The 22517-nt window shown below is 34.1% G+C and overlaps 2 protein-coding genes across 12 annotated transcripts; both read left to right on the top strand.

Moving 5' to 3' along the window:
- Positions 1–30: 30 nt before the first annotated feature.
- On the top strand, positions 31–11632 carry LOC149741117 (membrane progestin receptor alpha-B-like). Its single transcript, XM_089880961.1, has 11 exons — positions 31–197; positions 536–641; positions 956–1053; positions 1900–2016; positions 3126–3296; positions 3849–3979; positions 4511–4626; positions 4992–8136; positions 8208–8266; positions 8320–8357; positions 8639–11632. Exons 1-8 carry the CDS (start codon positions 31–33, stop codon positions 5151–5153), a joined length of 1068 nt encoding a protein of 355 aa, XP_089737087.1. The 3' UTR covers positions 5154–8136; positions 8208–8266; positions 8320–8357; positions 8639–11632.
- Positions 11616–22182, top strand: LOC149741116 (vesicle-associated membrane protein 3-like). Of its 11 annotated transcripts, XM_089881056.1 has the most exons (8): positions 11623–11788; positions 13180–13218; positions 15550–15652; positions 17339–17497; positions 18044–18095; positions 18669–18720; positions 20977–21003; positions 21420–21693. In XM_089881056.1, the coding sequence occupies exons 2-8, from the start codon at positions 13187–13189 to the stop codon at positions 21544–21546; spliced, it is 552 nt and encodes a 183-aa protein (XP_089737182.1). In that variant the 5' UTR covers positions 11623–11788; positions 13180–13186; the 3' UTR covers positions 21547–21693. The 11 variants fall into 11 exon arrangements, with proteins under 11 accessions (XP_089737198.1, XP_089737249.1, XP_089737257.1 ...); XM_089881072.1 differs by lacking the exon at positions 13180–13218 and having other exon boundaries at positions 11616–11788; XM_089881064.1 differs by lacking the exon at positions 20977–21003 and having other exon boundaries at positions 11624–11788.
- The last annotated feature ends 335 nt before the right edge of the window (positions 22183–22517 follow it).

Genomic DNA, 22517 nt, shown 5'->3' with positions numbered 1-22517 from the left:
GGCCATTTTCCACCAAAACGTTGTAGAAAAATGAAACCAACAAATTCGGATGACGAACAGAACAATAATGTTCTCAAGCAACTGCCAGATGAAAATGATTTTCTGCACGCTTTACATAATGATCATACCACAGTACCTCAATGCACAGTAGCCAAATATATTGTAAAAGGTTATGTGCTCCCTCATATGCCTTGGAGGTAATGTATATATTATATTTATAATAATATATAATAGGGGGGAAGGTGGGAAATTTTTAGCACATAATACCCAAACATCCTGATCGTGTTTTAAACAATTAACAATGGTTAATGGGAGTCGTGAGGCTACGATTTTATAATTCTTTGAATGTTCTTTGTTTACTACCAAATGGGACAAGAAAATAAAATGAAAAGGTGTCCCATCTTTGTTGAATATTATGTTAGAAAAACTATTTTTAATAAAATTTATGTTTAATTTTGTCTAAAAATTATGTAGAATTTTATTTGGTAAAATTAGTATTTTTCAGTTAGTAAAATTTATCTTAAATTTTTTTCAGGTATTACGTGAAGTCGTTATTCTTACCAAGCAATGAACTTCTTAACATTTGGACTCATCTGATACCAGGGTTATATTTCATTAAGATGTTGTTCAGATATAACGAGGTAAACATATAAATGTAACTTATTTTTTCTCAAAGATGGTTGCTATAACACGGGTGTTCTGTTTCATACACCTCACGCCTGCTTACAAGTTACCATGTATGTAACTTTTAACTTTTTTGTCCTTGTGTATTGAGGCAATGACAGCCGTTATAACACAGGTGTTTTGTTTCATACACCTTGTACCTGCTTACAAGTTTGTAACTTTATGGGTGATTATTTTACGCTAATGCCTTAGATCTGCCTTAAGTTATATATATATATATATATATACTCCGTATTTTTTATAACTATAATATTATTTCAATGATTTCCAGGCAATAGATTTGGTGGAAAATTGGCCACTGTCCTTGACTATCATCAGTTCTATAACAGTTATGATGTGCAGTGCACTAATGCATACATTTCATAGCAGGTAACATTTCATAGGTGATTACTTTTGTACTCTGATTATATTTTGCTGAATTGCTCGGGAAAAATAGTTAGTGTTAGAAATACATACATTTTATATCAGGTAGGTTGCTTTATTGATGCTGCAGGCATTTAATTATGTTGCTACCATTGTGGGCGTATGTGTCCTTGGGCAAGACACTTAACGGCAATTGCTCCAACCCAGTGGTCACTAATGGGTTGTCCAAATTATCAGCCAAACACATAAAAAAAAATTATAATTACCCACAAAGTAACATACATGGTAACTCGTAAGCTGGCACGAGGTGTTTAACCTGTGTGATAACGACTGTCATTTTCCAGCCATGCGAGGATAATGTAAGTTACATTCATTCATTCTTTTCTGCTCTTATTACATTTTACCAAATGGCAGGCAAAATGTTTGTGAACAAAAAAATAATAATTATACAACTTTAAAAGTTAGCGCGCCTGCCTCTAACCCAGAGGTAATAGGTTCAAGGCTCGTCGCTGCTACCATTGTGGGCGTATGTGTCCTTGAGCAAGACACTTAACGGCAATTGCTCCAACCCAGTGGTCACTAATGGGTTGTCCGAATTATCAGCCATAGATAAAAATGAAAAAAATCCCAAAAAAAAATAATCACTCACAAAGTAACATACATGGTAACTCGTAAGCTGGCGCGAGGTGCACACCCGTGTTATAACGACTGTCGTTTTCCGGCCACGCGAGGATAAAGTAAGTTACATTCATTCAACTAATTAGTTATACACAAACCATGTAATTGCTAATTACAGCTTTAGGACTTTAACACTAATGTCACAAACTAATGGTTTAATTTTTTAACTACCAGGTCTATGTCTGACCATGCTTGCTGGATGATGTTAGATTTCTTCGGGATCGTCTTCTATGCATTTGGATCAACTGTGTCGCATTTTTATGGCTGCTCGGAGTTGCATTATTACCAAAGGTAGGTTGGGCTTATTTTTGTGATGAAATTAATGGTACGTATGTATAGCAAGGTGTGGGGCCTTATTTTTTATGATAACATATGACTGGTATATAATTACATATAGTAGGGTGGGGTTCTTTGTTTTTTTTTATTGGTTCGTTTTGTAGGAAACAAAGAAGATTTACAGAATTGGGACATATATATATATAATAGAGTTAATATTAGCCATATATTTTTCTGACAAAATAAGTGGTATATATATATAGTGGGGTGGGGTAAGATGGAACATGTTTTCGCACTCTTTTTTGAGACTCATATTTGGTAGTAAACAAAGAATATTTACAGAATTATTAAACCAATATTAAATTGTCACTTGCGATTGTTAATAAACCGATATTAAATTATCACTTGCGATTGTTATTAAACCAATATTAAATTGTCACTTGCGATTGTTATTAAACCAATAATAAATTGTCACTTGCGATTGTTATTAAACCAATAATAAATTGTCACTTGCGATTGTTATTAAACCAATAATAAATTGTCACTTGCGATTGTTATTAAACCAATAATAAATTGTCACTTGCGATTGTTATTAAACCAATAATAAATTGTCACTTGCGATTGTTATTAAACCAATAATAAATTGTCACTTGCGATTGTTAATAAACCGATATTAAATTGTCACTTGCCCTGTTGCCCACAATATAGGTTATTGCATGCAACGCGGTACACCGTGTCATTTCCTGTTTATTGTTAATCGCGGTTTCCTTGTTAAATTGTCAATAAATCAACCAAAAGCGTGGCATATGCCTCTCTATGTTTGTAAACATAAACAATAATATATCCTGGGGTGTAAATTACATTATTTTAAATTTGTGTTGTTTTATTACTAAAGAAATTATTAAATTATTAAAAGGTTTTAATCGCATTATTACTTTTTGGGGCTTTTTTAAAAAATTTTTGGATAAACTACCAAAGAAGTAAAAAACTCGTTTATCCTCTATTTCATATGTACTGTTTCTTACACCTCGTACCTGCTTACAAGTTACCATGTATGTAACTTTATGGGTGAATTTTTGGGGGGGAATTAATTTTACAATATGAACAATTTGTTGTAATTGCAGAATTGGTTGGTGGAACTTATTAATCTTTATGTTCAACTGTACATCGGTGTTCGCATGTTGTTGTAACAGCAAAGTTGGACAGAAGAATTCCGACGATCATTTTACGAGATTCTTAAGGATTGCTTCAGTGGGTGGGGGGTACATATATGGCCATCTACCACTTATGCACAGGTAAATGGGAATGAATGTAACTTATTTATTCTCGCATGGCAGGCCAAGGACAGCCGTTATAACATAGGTGTTCTGTTTCATTCACCTCGTGCTCACTAATTGCGAATGATTGTAACCTACTTTATTCACTCTTGGCGGGGCAACAACAGTCGATATAACACAGGTGTTCTGTTTTATAAACCTCGTGCCAGCGTACAAGTTACCGCATATGTAACTTATTTATCCTCACGTGGCGGGCAACAACAATCGTTTTAGCACAGGTGTTCTGTTTCATACACCTCGTGCTCGCTTACTAGTTACCACGTATGTAACTTGTTTATCTTCGTATGGCGGGGCAAAGACAGTCATTATAACCCGGGCGTTCTGTTTCATACACCTCGTGCCCGCTTACAAGTTACCACATATGTAACTTTGTGGATGTTTCAAAACAAGGTTACAATCATATGTTTTAGGACTCCAGTTATACGTCTAAAACAACCTAAAATTTCAAAAAACACCTTTTTAATATGAATCTGTATTTAAAATAAGTTGGTTTATTTTACTGTCTTACAGATTGTTCACCTCTGGATTGGACGAAGCGATGGTTTACCACATCATATCCACAGTGTGTCTCACCATAGCAGTTGTTGTGTATTTATCCGACTTTCCACAAAGGTGGTTCAGCGGAACTTTCGACATTATAGGTGGGAAATAGAAGTGATAAAAATAGAGAAAAAGTTAAATCAATGTAACTTTATCCTCGTGTAACTGTGCAATGACAGTCGTTATAACACGGGTGTTCTGTTTCATACACCTCGTGCCTGCTTATGAGTTGCTGACAGTGTGTACAGCCCATTAGTAACCATTGGATTGGAGTAATTGTTGTCAAGTGTCTTGCCCAAGGAGCAAGGACACAATAGTTCCACAAATGTAGCAGCGACGAGCTTCGAACCCATAACCTCTGGGTTGTAACAAAACACCTATGTTATAACGACTGTTGTTGCCCCGCCATGCGAGGATAAATAAGTTACATACGCGGTAACTCGTAAGCGGGCACGAGGTGTATGAAACAGAACACCCGTGTTATAACGACTGTTGTTGCCCCGCCATGCGAAGATAAATAAGTTACATACGTGGTAACTCGTAAGCTGGCACGAGGTGTATGAAACAGAACACCCGTGTTATAAGTTATATTTATTCATTCATTTAATATGACTGTCACAATATGTACGCAGGTCAATCACATCAGTTGTTCCATGTTTTGTCTGCACTTTGTTGTTACTTTGATATATTAGCAGTGGAACAAGATATGCGAGCAAGTGATAGGCATTGGAGTGTCCTCTCCGTGCAGGTATGATGGTATTGTTGGTAAAATAGTATAAAAAATTTAAAAAATTGTTTCCTAGTTAAAAGAAAACTTAATTACCTAATTATTTTAACAATCCATTATTTTTATACAAACAAAGGTGTTTTCATAACTTTAAATATAGTGGGGTGGGGGTGATGGGACAACTTTTCCTTCTATTTTCTCGTCACATTTCATTGTAAACAAAGAACATTCAAATAATTCTAAAACAGTATCCTCACGACTCTCATTGTTAATTGATTAAACACGATCCGGATATTTGGATATTATGTGCTAAAGGTGTCCCATCTCCCCCCACCGTACTATATATTTTTACAAATAACAATACATTATTTTATTTTTTTTTACAGCCGGACACGCCATCTCTGTTGCATGTTTCGACTGCAGCAATATTGTTGATAATATTTTCGTACAAATTTGCTTCACGATGTTTACAAAGCCATGGCCAAAGAATAGGAATTTGTCCTTGTCTGTGTTGTAAGCAAACAGATCCTAAAATGAAGTATCAATAAGTCTTATCAGTATAAAATATGTGCATTATTTTAGGAAGTAATATTCTGTTTTGTTTTGTAAAAATTTACAAATTTTAGAATATTGTTGTTATTTAATATGATTTCTTTTAAAGATGTACGTTAGTTTTAGGAAATATTATTTTGGTATATATATACTTTACAAACTTTCTTGTAATAATTTACAAATTTTAGAAAGTATTATTCTGTTATATTTAGTAAAACTTTACAAACTTTTTTGTACAAATTTACAAATTTTAGGAATATTATTGTCTTTTATTTTATAATGCTAGTTTAAATTATGTTCATTATTTTAAGGAATATTATTGTGTTATTTTTTATAAAATTTCTTTAAAAAATGTGCATTATTTTAGGTGGTATTATTCTGTTATAAGGCTTTTCAGCTTCTAATATTTTTACATAGCAAATAATATGCTAATCATAATTGATAGCAACTATTTTTAAGCTACATTTTACAATATTTTATGAGTCTCTAAATTCTGTTCTATATGGGTGAGGTCCTACAGTGAGGCACGCCATGGGGCCTGGGATTTAGGCCAGAGTTGGGCCATTACCCCAACATTGTATATGCACATTCTATTCTATATGGGTGCGGTCCTACAGCTGGGCATGCCATGGGACCTGGGGTTTAGGCCAGAGTTGGCCCATTACCCCAACATTGTATGTGTACATTCTATTCTATATGGGTGAGGTCCTACAGTGAGGCTTGCCATGGAACCTGGGATTTAGTCCAGAGTTAACCCATTACCCCAACATTGTATAAGCACATTCTATTCTATATAGTTGGCCTATTACCCCAAACAATATAGAGTTGGCCGATTACAATAATGGTCAAAATGATTTCTAAAACTTTGGTGGTGGTAAACTGAAAATGTGGGTCCACTTTTAAGTTGCAAACGAGTTATAATGTGTTACACTGTATTACCTATTCAATTTGCAGTTTAAACTATATAGTGTTCGCTTTTATTTTTATCCTATTTCTCACATCAGTGTTAAAAAGTTATTACTTTACACCAAAATACTTAAAATAAGACTTTTTTCATACATTCTTTGTACCAGAGATTAAATAACTTTATGTCATGAGTGTTATGTTTCCAAGAGATTATTTTAAATCTATTTTTGTGTTTTTAGCGGTAGATGTTTCCTTTTAATTACACCTTGCAAAATAATCATAACATAATGTTGCTATACACAATGTATATCTAACAAAGTTCTTCTGGAAAATTTATTTTGCAGAAATTACTAAAGTTTTAGTGTTCAAATTTCTACAAAACTTTTTACCCTGAACAGAACATACATTTTTGTTACAGAAAAATAATAACCAGGAGAATTTTGCTGGACTTGTAAAATAACATGCTTTTTAACAGTGTAACTGTTCACTAGTTTAAATGGTCTAACCACTAATTTGACAATCATTTATTAATTTATATTGTTTTTGTTTTGTTTTTGCACCAGTGTTAATGCATTATAGTGAAAATTTTATTCAACTCAAATTTAATCCCGAAATGTTTTTATGTATAGTAGGGTGGGGTAAGACGGGACACCTTTACCACATAATATCCAAATACCCTGATGGTGTTTTAAACAATTAACAACGGTCTTTGGGAGTCGTAAGGATACGGTTTTATAATTCTTTGAATATTCTTTGTGTACTACTAAATGGGACGAGAAAATAGAACGAAAAGGTGTCCCATCTTCCTGCTTACTAAAGCGCAAAAAATCTTGAAAAAACAATTAATAAGTGCCTTTAAAATTTCATTTCTACAAAAAATACGAAAAGTATCTTTATTTTCCATAACCTGATTTTAATTTGTTGAATTCCCAATATGCCTTATGGTTTGCTTCTTTGCACTTAAGTATAATTACCTCTAATTTCAATATTGGCCACCAGTTGTTAAACCTCTGCCTGTCATCTTACATCTAAATGTGTAGGATTTAAAATGTGTTATTTCTGTTATGCAGTATCTATTCAGAAAGATATATTGTTTTATTTTCGCGTTGTGTTTTTGAAAATAAAACGAATTATTCACAAAGTTTTGAAATTTACAATGTCGTAAATGACCGTGTCAGGTCTTTTCGTGTCTCTTAAAACAAAAATGTCACAAAAGAAATGACAAAAAAAAAGAAAAATTAAGAAAAATTAAGAAAAACCCTAAACAAAAATTGGACAAATCATAAAAAAACACTTTATTACGTCACAGACTGCCCGCCATCCAATCCTTGAAGCTGATTGGTCTCACGTGACTGACGTCTCGCACCAGCTGATCACGCCTTGATTGCTCCGCGCATAAAACGCCTCTTCTACAAAGTTACCACGTTTCAGTTTAAATGAAGTTGGTTCCGCACCAGGTTACAAGTTGGAAGGTTTTAAGAAGTCCTGAGTTAAGTATTACTTTATTCTTATGTTATTTAATTATAGCGTACTATACATAGCTGTATACTACTATAATACAGTAATATTATTGTACTACATTATATATAAGAGTATAATGCTAAGTTTTGTGCCTTGCGTTTATTACTTTATACGTTTCAATTGTTTTTTATTTGTATTCTGTGTCAGAAATCGCGACGGTTCTTTATTACGTCACTCGACACGTCACACGCAATATCTTGGTTCTTAATCGCTGCGTTATGTTACGTCACAAACCGACACGTTCGTTTAAGTTGGCTTTCTCTCGCTCGCGTTACGTCATTAGGTTCGTTACGTCAAAGCTGAACAACACGCGACTGTTCTACGCGTGCGTTTCGCGATTTTTCATGGGGCCCCATGCGCGTTTTGCGTCGACCCAAGGCACATTACTTTTATATTCTAATTATATTTGCGCTATAAGCGCGAAGCAAGAAGCTCAACAAATTGGTAAAGTATAAATCACAATTGGCATTATTACGTACATAAGCTCTTTTCTAGAAACATCGATGATGTGACGTCACGAAGTGGTGATGACGCAACAGAAGAACCCACTTCGTAAGTTCATTGTTTCGTCACAAACTTATGTATTATAACATAGGAAATTTTAACTTTTATCACGTGTTCAGAACATGACATGTGACGTCACAAAGGATCAAGCGAACCATGGCGTAAAGCAAGAAAGAAGGTAACTATGACGTTATAATATGTAAGTAATAGTTAATTATTATTATATTACAGAAAAGTCAGCGAATAAAGCTGCCGAAGAAAAGTGCAAGGTATTGTATATTGTCATTGTTTATTTGTAAGAATTATATTATGTTGGTGTAAGATGGTCCATGTTTTCATTTTTTTTATCCCATTTGGTAGTAAACAAACAATGTTTACAGAATTATAAATCCGTATCCTCACGACTCTTTTTAAGAGCGTTGTTATTTGTTTAAAACACGATTGTGAAATATGGGAATTGCGCCCTAACGGTATCCAACTTACCCCACAGTAATATATTGTATTTGTTAAATGATAAGCCTGTTACGTAACTATTCGTTTTGTTTTGCAGGCGAAGAACAAAGACGAAGACGCCAATAAAAGATACACGGTTTGAGGTTTGAGTATTATATAGGAGTTGTGTGTTAATTGTATGTGTATCTTGTCTGTGCTGCTGTATTTTCATTCTGCTGGGCCTAATGTTGCCAGCTATTTTTAGTCAGTCACTACTTTAGTGCATTTTGCATATCTATGAAATATATGCAATGAAACTATGGCGAACATCTTGCTGGATCAGATTTTGTTGTTGTACACTCTATTGGGTACTTCGTCTACAAAGGTCGAATCCTTCAGCGATTCTGTATTGTCCTGATCGCTTGGTGGGAACGCTATGTTGGTACACAAATACTCGAGTAATATTAACACGCAGTATAATATGCGCATAAATAAAATTTTCCATTTAGATATATAAAGTGTAATATTTATCTCCCCGATAAAATAATTTAAATTATAAAAACGTCATGTAGTGTGATTGGGACGATGGCCACGTCACAATTACGCTACGACGTCGATACGGTGGGTCAGAGCATTGTCATGACCCTGCGTTCGGTGCGGTTACATCAGTTTTGATTGAGTTACTTAACGATCAGGTTGTTGCGTGGACGTCTCCGCCAGTGATGCTACGCTCGTTTTTAGGTCACTGTTAATGCGGTTCGTAACAACCTGACGCAGTTCCGTAGCGGTCGATACGGTGCGTAACATCCGAATGATATTATATTGTGTGAAGATACGACGAGAGTATCGCGGTAGCAACATGGCGACTTACCTTTCGATTGGGACATGCGGAGCTGTTGTTGGCTTTGACTCCTTGCGGTCGGACATTCAATATGGTGTACACTGCAGATGATTATCCTTCAGGATTTGAACTGTATTTTATTTGTAGATATTTCAACGATTATGTCCGCGTTGATTGCTTTTTGACTGCGTCCCCTTTTTGTATGATTGAGCTGTTGTGTATTTTAGTCACATTTTCTTTGTGCACGTCGTTGTATTATTTTTGTCCTTTTGTCTCTGTGTGTTTGTTGTGCACGGTGTGTGCATTTTTTGTCTATGGGGTTTCTTTAACCTGCGTGGACAGTAACATCCCGCAAGGGTTTCTCACCAGAGTAGAAACCCACTACCATTGGCTGGGGGCTTGTCGTGCCGTAGTGGCTTTCCACCAACGCCAGCCACATAAACTATGAAGGCATTTTAATCCTATTTCTATTTTACAGCAAGCAACTCTTAAGACCATACTCTTTACATATGCTATTTTGTACATTTTTTTGTGCTGCTGTATTTTTTCAACTCGCGTTGTTATAAAAATAATAAAACGAAAAACAGTTGCAATATTTATTGTAGTATTCTACAATCAAGTCAAGAGTTAATAGAGACGTTGTCATTAGTGACCACTAAATTGGAGCAATTGCTGTTAAGTGTCTTGCCAGCAAGGACCCATACACCAACAATGGTAGCAGCGACGAGCCCTGAACCCATTACCACTGGTGCAATGATAGCAAATCAATGTGCTTATATGGCAGGGTGGCCGAATATAATTTTGAAAATAATTAAATAGTAGAGTGGGGGAAGATGGGACGCATTTTAATTTTGTAGTCCTATTTGGTAGTAAACAAAAAACATTCAAAGAATTATAAAACCGTATCCTCACGACTCCCATAGACCGTTGTTAATTGTTTGAAACACGATCAGGATACTTGGATATTAAGTGCTAAAGGTGTCCCATCTTCCCCCAAAGTACTATATCATAGTCAGTAAACAAACATGTTATATACCGACTCTTTTTTATATAGTAGGTTGGGGAAAGACGGAACACCTTTAGCACAGAATGTCCAAATATCCTGATTGTGTTTTAACAAGTAACACCGGTTTTTGAATGTTCTTTGTTTACTGCCAAACGGTACGAAAAATTCGAGTAAAAAGGTGTCCCATCTTCACCCACCCTAACCTACTATCTGCGTGTATTATGATTAAAAATACAAATCCACCACGGTGAATAAACGCTAACAGATGTACTTAAATGAAAAACAATTCGGCAACACAAGCCCAATCACGAGACCAAACCAATCGCTGAATAATCGATCAACTCTAAGATGTCTATGTGAAGGAATAATAAAAAGAGAAATGGTCATTGTGACGTAATAGTTGGAGCAACGATACGCGCAACAGCGCCCATTCACTGAAACAATACATGTAGAAAGTTAAGCAAGTATTAGGCCATTAGAAATGTTTAGTTTTTGTAAAGGGTTTGCATAGTTTACTTTTCGTGACAAAAATCGGCGTGTATTGAAATCCTGTAGCGCATAAAAGCGAAGACAGTTATTTAGATTGCATATCCTTTGCGTAAATGTTGTTTGTTTATTATTATGTTTTCAGTTTAACGATAAATAAAATTTAAAAATAAAAAAAATCCCCCCTACGTTACCTGCTAAATAACTACTGACTCTTGACCTATTTTGTTTTATAATGTTTTAAACTGTTGTATTAATAAGAAAAACGCGCAAAATATGTCAAATTAATGTGTTTTTGTTTCTGAAAATTGAAATATTAAGTCTGCACCTCCTAAAATGAGCCACCAAAGTAAATTTTTCCAAACTGGACCCTAAAAACTAACTTCTAATGTTTGCCTTTTTGATTTCTCCCTCTTCCAGTCCGCAGAGTATGGCAGTTCCTGACGAGATCTTGCGCTTGCAATACAGTTATTTTTTTTATGCGCGGTTGCTATCATCAAAATGCATTTTTAAGTCCTGTTAGGAATCCCACTTAGTTTGATACGATTTTGGTTCATTGTTTAATTAATTGGCGTGCGTGGGACAAATTATGGCGTGCGTGGGACAAATTATAGCGTGCGTGGGACAAATTATGGCGTGCGTAACCAGAAGTTTGTAAACAAAATCGCTCGTGTACCTGTCATGCTCTGCAGACTGGACCGTCTTTTGAGTCTTTACTACAACTTTACACAAGAAGATTTTTCACTTGTACCAAAGTTTTATTGTATTATTCATTATAGGAGTAACTGTTCAGTAGAAAGTTCCAGTATCTTAATAATTGTAAAGATCAGCTTGATAACTAAGTTGGGTTATTGATACTAATTGTTTTGTGTCATATATATCTGGATTGGAGTACATCTCATAGTACCAACTGAATAACAAAACTGCATAAAAATGTAAGTATATTATATATATATACATGTAATAAATTATTTTGAGAATGTTACATTTGTATTTTATGTGGCTTTGAGATTGCTGAAACATAGTAAATAAAAACGGGCCTAAATTAAAACAGATCTTATGTAACTAATTAATGCAGTAGGGGTTGTTTTTAAGTGACTTTTAACCCATTAAAGGTAAAGAAACTGTTATAGAATCTTAAGAAATATCTATATATAGTCAAAAAAACACCAAATTATTAAATTGTTTGCCTAAATAAAGTTTTAAACAGAAAATAATAAAAATATGTACCTTTTTTTATATAAAAATATCTTGTTTTAAATCAATTTACGTAATTATTTAGTTTCCTTTACTAGCTTAAATGTTGTTAATATAATATTAATGTTAGTTTATATACATTGTTGCATGTTTATCTATGTCTAAAATTCCCAGTATTTTATGCAAAAGCAGTTTGCCTGTATTTTGAACGCATGTAGTAAGAATGAATAGATACCACTCATTCTAACGCATTGATGGTAAAATACAATTCAGTATTAAATGTAGTTTGCCCATATTTTCAACGCTAAAACAAAATGAGTATATTACTCATTGTAATGTATTGAAAGTAAGTTACAGTTTGATTGTATTTTGTTACTTCCTTTCATATTATATCCTGTTTTAATCAATATCTATTAAATATCCTGTAGCCAATGCACTAATAGTTCTTTTTCTTATACATCTTTGTCTAAATGTTAAAGCTTCTAGCAGGTTCTGTTTTCTTTAAAAAAGTAATCATTCCAGATTTTAGTGTAATGTAACTAAAAAAGAATTTAACAAAAAAAATCATTCTGAATTTTAATGTAATGCAGCTAATACTAAAAAAACTATGTTGTCATTTTGGATTTTATCTAAAAATAATTTAAAAGGTGAACAAAAATGTATAAAAATAAACTGTCGTTTTGGGATAAAATTGTTGAACAACCATTTCATTCGGCATGTTGCGTTTATTTCTTCGCTTGCTTAAATTGCATTACTTTGTTAGATAGCAGCATTACAAGGCTTGCATTTCCACCTAATGTTTTAGTTATTTTAGTTAATATATAAATGAAATGCAGCCTGTAAAATCAATAAATGTGCTTTGTTTTACATTTTTCGGATTAAATTGGAAGTATGCAGTTTAAACTAACTGCCATAGACTGCCAACACCATGTATAAGCTATGGTGAGGTTATGGTCCTATACAGGGTTTTATATCCATTGGGTGTCAGTACCCGTGCAACCCTTTTCACTGTATTATGACTAATACACACATTTCCTCTGGTTATATACTGGCAAATAGCTAGAGTAGCCTTCTTAGCTGTAGTGTGTCCAAAGAAATCCATTTTTGATCAATACTTAATATAACGCAGAATTGAAATGTCTGGATACGACGCGGTCCCAAACCCAAGGTAATATTAATGTTTTCAACAAATTTTTGTTAATTTTCAGAGTCTGAAAATTTTACTTGCCGATTGATGTGTCTTTATTTTGATTTCAAATGATATTCAATTTATTCATTGATGATTTATTGCGATCAGAATGCTTAACGCAACTGGATTTTGATAACACTTGTCACTTACACAAAAGTGTATGCGTTAAACAGGGTAAAACCAGGCAAACTCTGAAACATAATAACCACCGCAAAAGCTTGGTTTGAAAGTACTCTAAAAGTACCAGCATCTGCGTTGCTATATTTTTTGCTGTTACCTTTTGTGTTAATAGACACAAGAAAATTGCTTTAATAATACAATGTAATGCAGACTACTTTAAAGTAGTTCAACTGATTAAACCACCAGCCAGTTATTTAATGATAATAATACAAGTGATTCTTAGATTTTGCCCATTTTTATTTAATAATGTGATTTATTATTATTACTACTAATCTTACAACTGCATGCTAAAGCAATATTTTGATTTCTGATTAAGTTTTGATTTCTTTTCGGCACAATGGACACAGAATTTCTTATCTTAATATTTCCTCAAATGATTGGGGACCTGTTTCATTTCTTTAAGTTTTATTTTAAAATTCTTACACATATTTTGACGTATATATTATATGCAAAATTATATATAATATATATATATATATATATTAGGCTCTGGCTATATTATATATATTATATATATATATTTGTAATTAAATTTCTATTTTATATTCTGATTTTGCTATAAATGCATCAAATTGCCAAAAAAGCCCATTTTATTTAATTAGGGATTTGTACAATAAAGTCCTATACACATATAGTAAAGTTGGAGACGACAAGCTGTTTTTTTCATTCTATTTTTTCGACCCATTTGGTAGTAAACAAAGAAAATTTAAAGAATTATAAAACTGTATCATCACAACTCCCATAGACCGTTGTTAATTGTTTAAAACTTGATCAGGATATTTGGATATTATGTGCTAAAAGCGTCCCATCTTCCCCCACCCTAATATATATCTTGTATTTTAGATATTATATTAATGTTAACTTAACCAATTTACCAATAATGATTAATTGCATTGAATTGCACAGAGAAAGAACATGTGGCACAATGAACTAATATAATTAAATATTCCAATTAGCATATTACTTATTGATTTCATCATAGATTAGACTATTTGTTTGACTGTTTTGTTACAGACAACCTGTCCGTATGACATATATATAATAATATAATATATAAATATTGTATTTTAAAATACGCATAGTCACAATAGATCTGGCATAGGATTTTTTATAGCAGTACATTAAAGCAAAGTCTAAACAATGTGTTAATATGTTGGCATTTTATGGTGATATCAAGATATTTGGATATTATGTGCTAAAGATGTCCCAGCTCCCCCCCACCCTACCATATATCTGGCATAGGATTTTTTATAGCAGTACAATAAAGTCTTATCTAAATATTTATGCTGCAGTGTAGGCATTCTATGGTCAATCTAAGGATTTATTTCAGCCCATAAGAATGTTACAACTGTTAAAAATCTAACTCATTAAGCTGTTTTATATTGTACAATCATATAATATAATAATTACTTCAGAAAAAAAGTTGATATTCAAATGGTCTGATGTTAACTTGGTAAACTTGGCTTTATCAGCCCTACAACCCCACCCTATGTGTATTGAGCAAACAAGTATTACTTAAGTATGGTAAAGCAGTTCCACTTGAGCCAACATTTATGTTGGTTCTGTTACTGATTTTAGTCCAATGGTAAAACATATCGCAACACAAAAAAAACATATATCGCAACAAACAGTGTTTCCGTATATGGAAAGTGAAATATGGAAGTGGTGAGAATACAGTTTTATAATTTGTTGAATGTTTACAAGCTACAACCAAATGGTGGGCGTAGAAGAAAATAGAATGAAAAGGTCTCCCATTTTGTCCCACCCTACTATATATTCCAGAATATATATATTATATCCCTTACAATATAACATGGGTAAAGTCTTGCGGGTAGGCAAAACATTGGAAATACACTAGGTTTTATACTAGAGGAGCCACTGTAAGATCATTTATACCCCATTAAGGTGGCTGTACACAGTATCCGGAATTCGTCTGTCGCATGCGGAACTCGGTAATGGGTTTGCATACAACTTCGCAAGCGAATTGGCACGCCGGATACTGTGTACAGCCACCTTTACCTCATCACAGTAGCACTTAAACACTTATATCCCTGATTTATTTTTGGGGGAGATTTACATACCTTGCATACCCATGGTAGGTGCCTATGCTTACATACTTATATATCCCAGGTCTTACGGAGGTACATCTAACTATGGAGGTCCAGCTGCACCAACTGGAGGTTCATCCCAAGCTTCCAAGAAACTCCAGCAAACACAAGCACAAGTGGATGATGTAAGTGTTATTGTGCGTATGAGCTGCAGATAGATTGGTATGTTGTATCACATAGATTTTTAGTGTAAAAATTTTTGTTGTGTTCTTCGGGTCAAAAATCGGGACTTGGTCGGGACCGGACGCTCGAGTCTAAACATAAATAAAGGAATTCACTATCGCAAGCAGTGGCGCAGCCAGGGGGGTGGGGTTTTAGCGTGTCGTGACCCACCCCTTTTAAATAAAAATAAAAAATGAATTAAAAAAAAAATATATATTTTTGAAAATTTTTTGATTAAACCCACCCCCCTTATTTTTTTTCTGGCTGCGCCACTGATCGCAAGCATGTAACTTTTGGCTTTTACCATCCACCAGTACTGTGATGTAAAAGGCCAGACATTTGAAAACACATTGTGGGCAGGGATAAACATAATCCTGTGAAAAAAATCCAACTTATTGGTTGCAGTTAAACACAATCTTGTGAAAATTTTTGGTTGCTATGTTTACTGATTAATGCAGTGCAGAAATTTCAGGGTTCGCCCGCCCACCCTGCCACCCCAGGTTTTATGCCCACTGTGGTGACACACTTAATAAATAATTCAATTACAGTTCATTTGTGCCTTGCCAGCAGTGTGTCTGTTAGTCAGACCTAACTCACACTAACACAACATTAAAAGTTTCTGTTTTGTGTTTACTTCAACGGGCTGAGTGCTTTATCTAAATTAAGAAAACAACAAACCGTGACGCAGTATAAACATTCACACAATAATACTTCGTACAATTACCTTTTATAACAATGTTTGCATAAAATCACGCCACGCAGTTTAATATTTGTAGATCTTCATGTACAAGGCAATAAAAATACAAAATGTACAAGTCAACATATAATTGAGTACCAGTTTCATAAACTCGAAAGCCTTTTTATTATTATTTTATATCTTTATTTTGTGTACAAGTCAACATATAACTCAGCACCAGTTCCATAAACTTTTAGGTCTATTTCTTGTTACGAATTGATCAATGTCTTTTGTGTAATAACAGATTTAGCATTTTATGCAATATGACTTTCATATTTACACCATGCATGGCCTGCTGTTGGTATTAATTAATGCATAAACTCCATGTGATCGTACATATTATTCTACATTAGTGTATCACTATCCCAGGTCCCATGGTGTGCCTTGCTGTAGGATCTCACCCATATAGAATAGAATGTGCATATACAATGTTGGGGTAATGGGCCAACTCTGGCCTAAATCCCAGGTTCCATGGTGTGCCTTGCTGTAGGACCTCACCCATATAGAATAGAATGTGCATATACAATGTTGGGGTAATGGGCCAACTCTGGCCTAAATCCCAGGTCCCATGGCGTGCCTCACTGTAGGACCTTGCCCATATAGAATAGAATCACTATAGGCTACTATATAATCTTGTCAAAGTTTCCCAAATCAAATAAAAACTTTAGCCAAAGCTTGCTTTCCCATTATATATATATGATGTTTCAATTACGCATTTAATCTTGGCCTGAATCATAGAAACCACGGTGTGCCTCACTGTAGGTCGTAGGACCTCACCTAGATAGAACAGAATCACTAAAGTATATCTTGTACAAGTTCTGCTAATCCTAAATTAAATCCTAAATTAAATAAAACTAGGCACTTAGTTAAAAGTTTGCTACTTATGTTATAATTATAATATTTTCTTCCATAGGTTGTGGACATCATGAGGACAAATGTGGACAAAGTGCTCGAGAGGGATCAGAAGTTATCTGAGCTAGATGACAGGGCAGATGCATTACAGCAAGGCGCGTCCCAGTTTGAGACTCAGGCTGCGAAACTGAAGAGAAAGTACTGGTGGAAGAATTGCAAGGTAAGCGACCTAAATTATTCATGAGTTTAATTGTGATTATTGGCTACTTCATTGTAAAAACTGAGACTGAGGGAAATGGTGGACGCTTATAGAGCATAAGCTACAACGTAATAGTTTCACCTGCAATATCATTATAGGCATAATGAATGAATAAGTTAATTGTCCTTGCGTGGCAGGGCAACGATAGTCTTTATAACACGGGTGTTCTGTTTCATACACCCCGTGCTAACTTAAAAGTTACCACGTATGTAACTTATTTATCCTCACATGACGAGGCAAGGATAGTCGTTATAACACGGGTGTTCTGTTTCATACACCTCGTACACTTTACAAGTTACCACGTATGCAACTTATTTATTCTCACATGGCGGGCCAACGACAGTCGTTATAACACTGGTGTTCTGTTTCATACACCATTTTTCTGATTACAAATTACCACGTATGTCACTTTGTGGGCAAAATAATTAAGAATATTTTAAGATTAGAACTCTACGGATGCACATACCCCTAGTTTCTTATTGTTATTAAGTTTCCATTTATTGGCAGATGATAATCATGCTATCAGTAGTTATACTGGTCATAGTTGCAGTTATTATTAGTAAGTAAAAATCCCAAGTCACCCCCGATGTTAAATGTTGTGAAATATTGTTGGGGTTTCAATGTTAAATGTTTTCATTGGTTTCCATCTGTTTGTACGGTGTAACATACATGTTATTTATATTTATCTAATAGTGTTTTATAATAGGCTATAAAGAAATCCAGAAAGAAATTACCCGGCTTAAGTTTTGCTCTTTTTACTAAGTGTACAAAAGTAGTAAATGCCAATTAAGGAAAAGTTTTAAATAACCGTATATATATATTATATATATATAGATATACATTTTTTATGTTGTTTTTCAAAGTTATAACATGTAAGATTACAAAACAGCTTTATAAGTCATTAATATTTCAATTCCCAGTTATATTATATTACCAATTGTAACTTTAAAGTCATTTTACCAACTTTTTAGAAATTTACCATTTTTTAAAAATACAAATCACTTTTTTTGTCGTTCACTGACTTTCTCAAGCAACAGGGGAAACATAGCCACTGATTAGTTTATGAATGCAGTGAAAAGATTGCATGTGAAGTGTCTTTATGTTGTAATGTTGGTCGATGTTTTGTTTACAGATGTGGGCGATCCTCATCATCGTTATACTTGTTATTATCATTATTATAGTTGGTAAGTGAAACTACTTTAGTTAGAAAATCACTCAAATTATCACAAAAGGCAATACAAAGTGTATACACCCAAAATTAAAACTGCAACGTTATATGTTCTAAAGGGTGAGGCCTTGTTCTGAAGGGTAAAAAGAAAACAAAAAAATCAAATGTTAAAACACTAAAACAAGCGTGTTGTTGTTAATAAAAAACCTAATGTTTTTAAAAACATATTGCAATCTTTTCCTTTTAAGTTTAAAAACATTTTTTAATTCTTCGGTAAAGTTTGCAGTTAAGTTTGCAGTTGATTATATTTGTGGTGTATACAGATTGGTGAAACATGATTCAGGGTCAACTAATCTGTAGTGAACTTATTAACCCCATATAACACGCAGTGCATGAAACTTTAATTTTATCAAGTGGTTCAATCATTTGCTTGGAAAAATTGATCTTTTTTCTAATAATACAGTAGTTATAGGTTATAGGGTAGTGGCATCCAAGCTATGATAGGCATACCACTTTGTGGTACATATACCCTTTTTGCATGGTCACTTTTATGCGCGTAAGTACTCGCAAAAACAAGGTAACATGCATAACGTCATAAGCGTGTCATCTGCTGTAGAAGGTTGGTTGTTACTCGCATTATGCGAGTAAAGAAAAGTATAGTGAAAGTAAAATAACGCGGTAAGCGAGTTATCATATGACCAGTTGCAAAAAGGGTATTAATGTATTCCACGTGGTACTACTTTGAAATTACATTACTAAAATATAACTGAAAAAAAATAAGTAATTTTTGTTAAACAAGTGGTCAAAAAAATTAAAAAGATAGATTTAAAAATCACTGGCAACAATGCTTTTAAAAATAAAATGCTTTAAACATTTGATATATAGTAGGGTGGGGAAAATGGGACACCTTTTTCACATAATATCCAAATATTCTGATCGCATTTTAAACAATTAACAACGGTCTATGGGAATCGTAATGATACGGTTTTATAATTCTTTGAATGTTCTTTGTTTACTACCAAAACCAAATGAGGTATGAAAACAGAATGAAAATATGTCCCATCTTCCCCCACCCTACTAGATATTAGTTTGAATGTGATGGTAAATAGATCCTAGTTCATTTAGAGTTCAACAGTACTTCACTGTATATGCTATGAAAGTGGTCACTTATGTATTGAGTACAAGCACAACAAATGCTCTTATAATCTTACATGGTCTTATTCACGGCTGGTCAAGCAGTGAGGTTAATTAGGCCAATGTAGTCCGTCCTCCCGAGACATATGCGTACCACATGCTTGTTTCTACTGCCCTTCTAATTGCAATCAATGCATCGCCTCTTGAGGATTGCGTAATACCGTACGACGTCGGCGACAGCTTGGTCTCGGGTCGCGCATCGGGCCATCGTTGCTATCCGCTCTCGTAAAATCGATAACTTGTATCCGTCGCCGATCGTTTAATAGTTCTTCTACTCCTAGTATTGCAGGCTCTTGGTAAGAAAAGTTACTTTTTGAATGAATGTAACTTATTTATCCTGGCGGCCTGGCGGGGCAACGACATGCGTTATTAACGTATAACACAGGTGTTATGTTTCATACACCTTTTTGCACGCTTACCAGTTACCACGTATGTAACTTATTTATCCTTGCATGGTGAGGCAAGGACATAAACTTGTCTTTTAACACGGTGCTCTGTTTTAGCGCCATGTGTCCGCTTATAAGTTACCACGTATGTAATTTTACCATATTAAACGATTAATTACAGTCTTTAATACGACGATCAAACACTGCGTAATTTTTTTCAATTTATGCCCACTTTTTTCTTATTTTCATTAACCAAACGCTGTGTGGGTTGTATTTACTTTCTTTTTCTCGCTACCACCATTGCACGTATCAATGCAAAACGTCGTACGTAAACGCGCGCGTTGAATCGCACGTTAGTGTATGAGCGCGCGTTTATGCGCATTTAAATGAGACCACATTAGGGCCAGTATGTTGCGCTACGTTGATCAGCTTCGGTGGTTTATTGATTAATAGGAATTGTGATTAGAAACGCACTGGCCTTTACTATATAATACAATAGCCCATTGCTGAGTTAATTTACCAAACTAACATCTATAGCATGCAGCATGTTTGTCTTGTTGTCTCCACTTGCATTTGCATGTCCTTATGTCTTGTCCCTTTGACACTTCTGTATTTCTATTTTTATTTAACAAATACTTCTTGTGTTAGTTTTACCTTACCCGCTTGCTAACCAACCTTTTTCTTCACTTTAGTTTACTTCTCCACGAAATAATCCCCAGGTATCGCTTCTGTTTGATTCCTATGCTTTATAATTACAACTGTAGTCACTATTGCACATAAAAGCTTACTGCGTTTGTAGTTTTAGTTGCTTTTAATTTGATTTGATAATTTATGTTACAATTACATGATTTGTTGATTTGTTATATAGAAATTAATATTCCTCCAAACCAGGGCTATAAATAAGCATGAGGTATATAAATTATAAAAATGTGCCAAAAATTCCACTAATGGTTCTTAACAAAAGTAAAGTTTTAGTAATGTGTTTTTTACAAAGTGATCCCTTAGTATTAAAAATGTTACATGGGATCTGCTCTAAAAGACTAATTAGCCCTGCCAAAAAAATGTGTTAAAATACTTAGAGTTGTAATTTTATTTTAGTATCAACCATACACTAAAATGTTTCATATTTTCCCAGTATCCGTTGTCACCCAAACACAGAAGAAAACTTAAGTATAAACATGGACACAATACTGTTGATTGTTGCTGGCTCACTACCGAGAATCATTCAACTATCACCAGCAACATTATTATCTTTAACCTAAGTGTATTTTCCACTCAACATTCAATTGTAAAGTACAAGTGTATGGTTTAGTTAGTGTCGTTTCCTTGTGCTTGCAGTGTATGCCCAAGATTGTATCTTTCATACTTTTACCCAAAAGTATCTATATAAACATGTTAATATTATTGTACTGACCATTCGTGCAATTTCGTTACGTTGCTAGGTATCTATGCCTACATTTGCACACAATTTCAACCAAGTCGAAAAGCTTTAAAATCACTTAATGCAAATTCTATTTATAGATGAGAAAAAATCAATATTCTCCATTCGAGAGCACATACGCTTTGTGCTTTTATCAAGCAGGTAGAATAATCGTTGTGTTCAGTATAATTGTTACTCTGATAACATATGTAGTTAAAAACTTCTGTTTAAGTCAAGCTCCGCATAGCGTAACAGTATTACTCGCAAAACATGTAGTGAACACTCATTGTAGTTATTATGCAGACGATTTTGTCGCTGGAGGTTCCATACCGGTTTCAAGCTGTTATTTCGAATCGGTAGTAACTTCTTACTGACGTTAATTAGTTACGGTACACGGCAAGGCATGTTATTTTGCTTGTACATATGAAGTTTACTTTGAGCAATCGTACTAAAACTAAACCTACAATTGTCTTGCAAATGTAGTTGTGTGGCTAAATGTTCAGACTGTAATCTGTTACTTGAGTATTTTCGCTTCACCTACACTTACGTCAAATTACCAAACGCAACTTGGATAATTTTTTAGGGCTTGTTAAGTCCTAGTCTTTAGACAGAACTGCATTTTATGGGACAGCTAGTCATGTAAGCACTAGTCGGTGTGGTTTTGTCTGTATACGGTTATTGGTATATAGCTATAGTAGGGTAGGGAAGATGGGACACCTTTTTTTGAAGTTTCTCGTTCGATTTGTCACTAAACAAAAGACATTCAAAGAATTAAAAAACTGTATCACTACGATTACATATACCTGTCAATTG

This window comes from Ciona robusta, chromosome 1 (assembly GCF_009617815.1).
Source record: "Ciona robusta chromosome 1, ASM961781v2".
In the NCBI taxonomy this organism is placed as follows: domain Eukaryota; kingdom Metazoa; phylum Chordata; class Ascidiacea; order Phlebobranchia; family Cionidae; genus Ciona; species Ciona robusta.
This window is presented reverse-complemented; position numbering and strand designations above follow the sequence as displayed.

What these genes read in the sequence shown, in the direction of transcription:
- LOC149741117 (XM_089880961.1), top strand. Translation starts at nt 31, where the DNA reads ATGAAACCAACAAATTCGGATGACGAACAGAACAATAATGTTCTCAAG. An exon ending in GAGTTGCATTATTACCAAAG is followed by an intron (nt 2,017 to 3,125) that starts GTAGGTTGGGCT and finishes TTGTAATTGCAG; the next exon opens with AATTGGTTGGTGGAACTTAT. An exon ending in CATCTACCACTTATGCACAG is followed by an intron (nt 3,297 to 3,848) that starts GTAAATGGGAAT and finishes ACTGTCTTACAG; the next exon opens with ATTGTTCACCTCTGGATTGG.
- LOC149741116 (XM_089881056.1), top strand. Translation starts at nt 13,187, where the DNA reads ATGTCTGGATACGACGCGGTCCCAAACCCAAG. An exon ending in ACTGGTGGAAGAATTGCAAG is followed by an intron (nt 17,498 to 18,043) that starts GTAAGCGACCTA and finishes ATTTATTGGCAG; the next exon opens with ATGATAATCATGCTATCAGT. An exon ending in TATTATCATTATTATAGTTG is followed by an intron (nt 18,721 to 20,976) that starts GTAAGTGAAACT and finishes TCTTCACTTTAG; the next exon opens with TTTACTTCTCCACGAAATAA.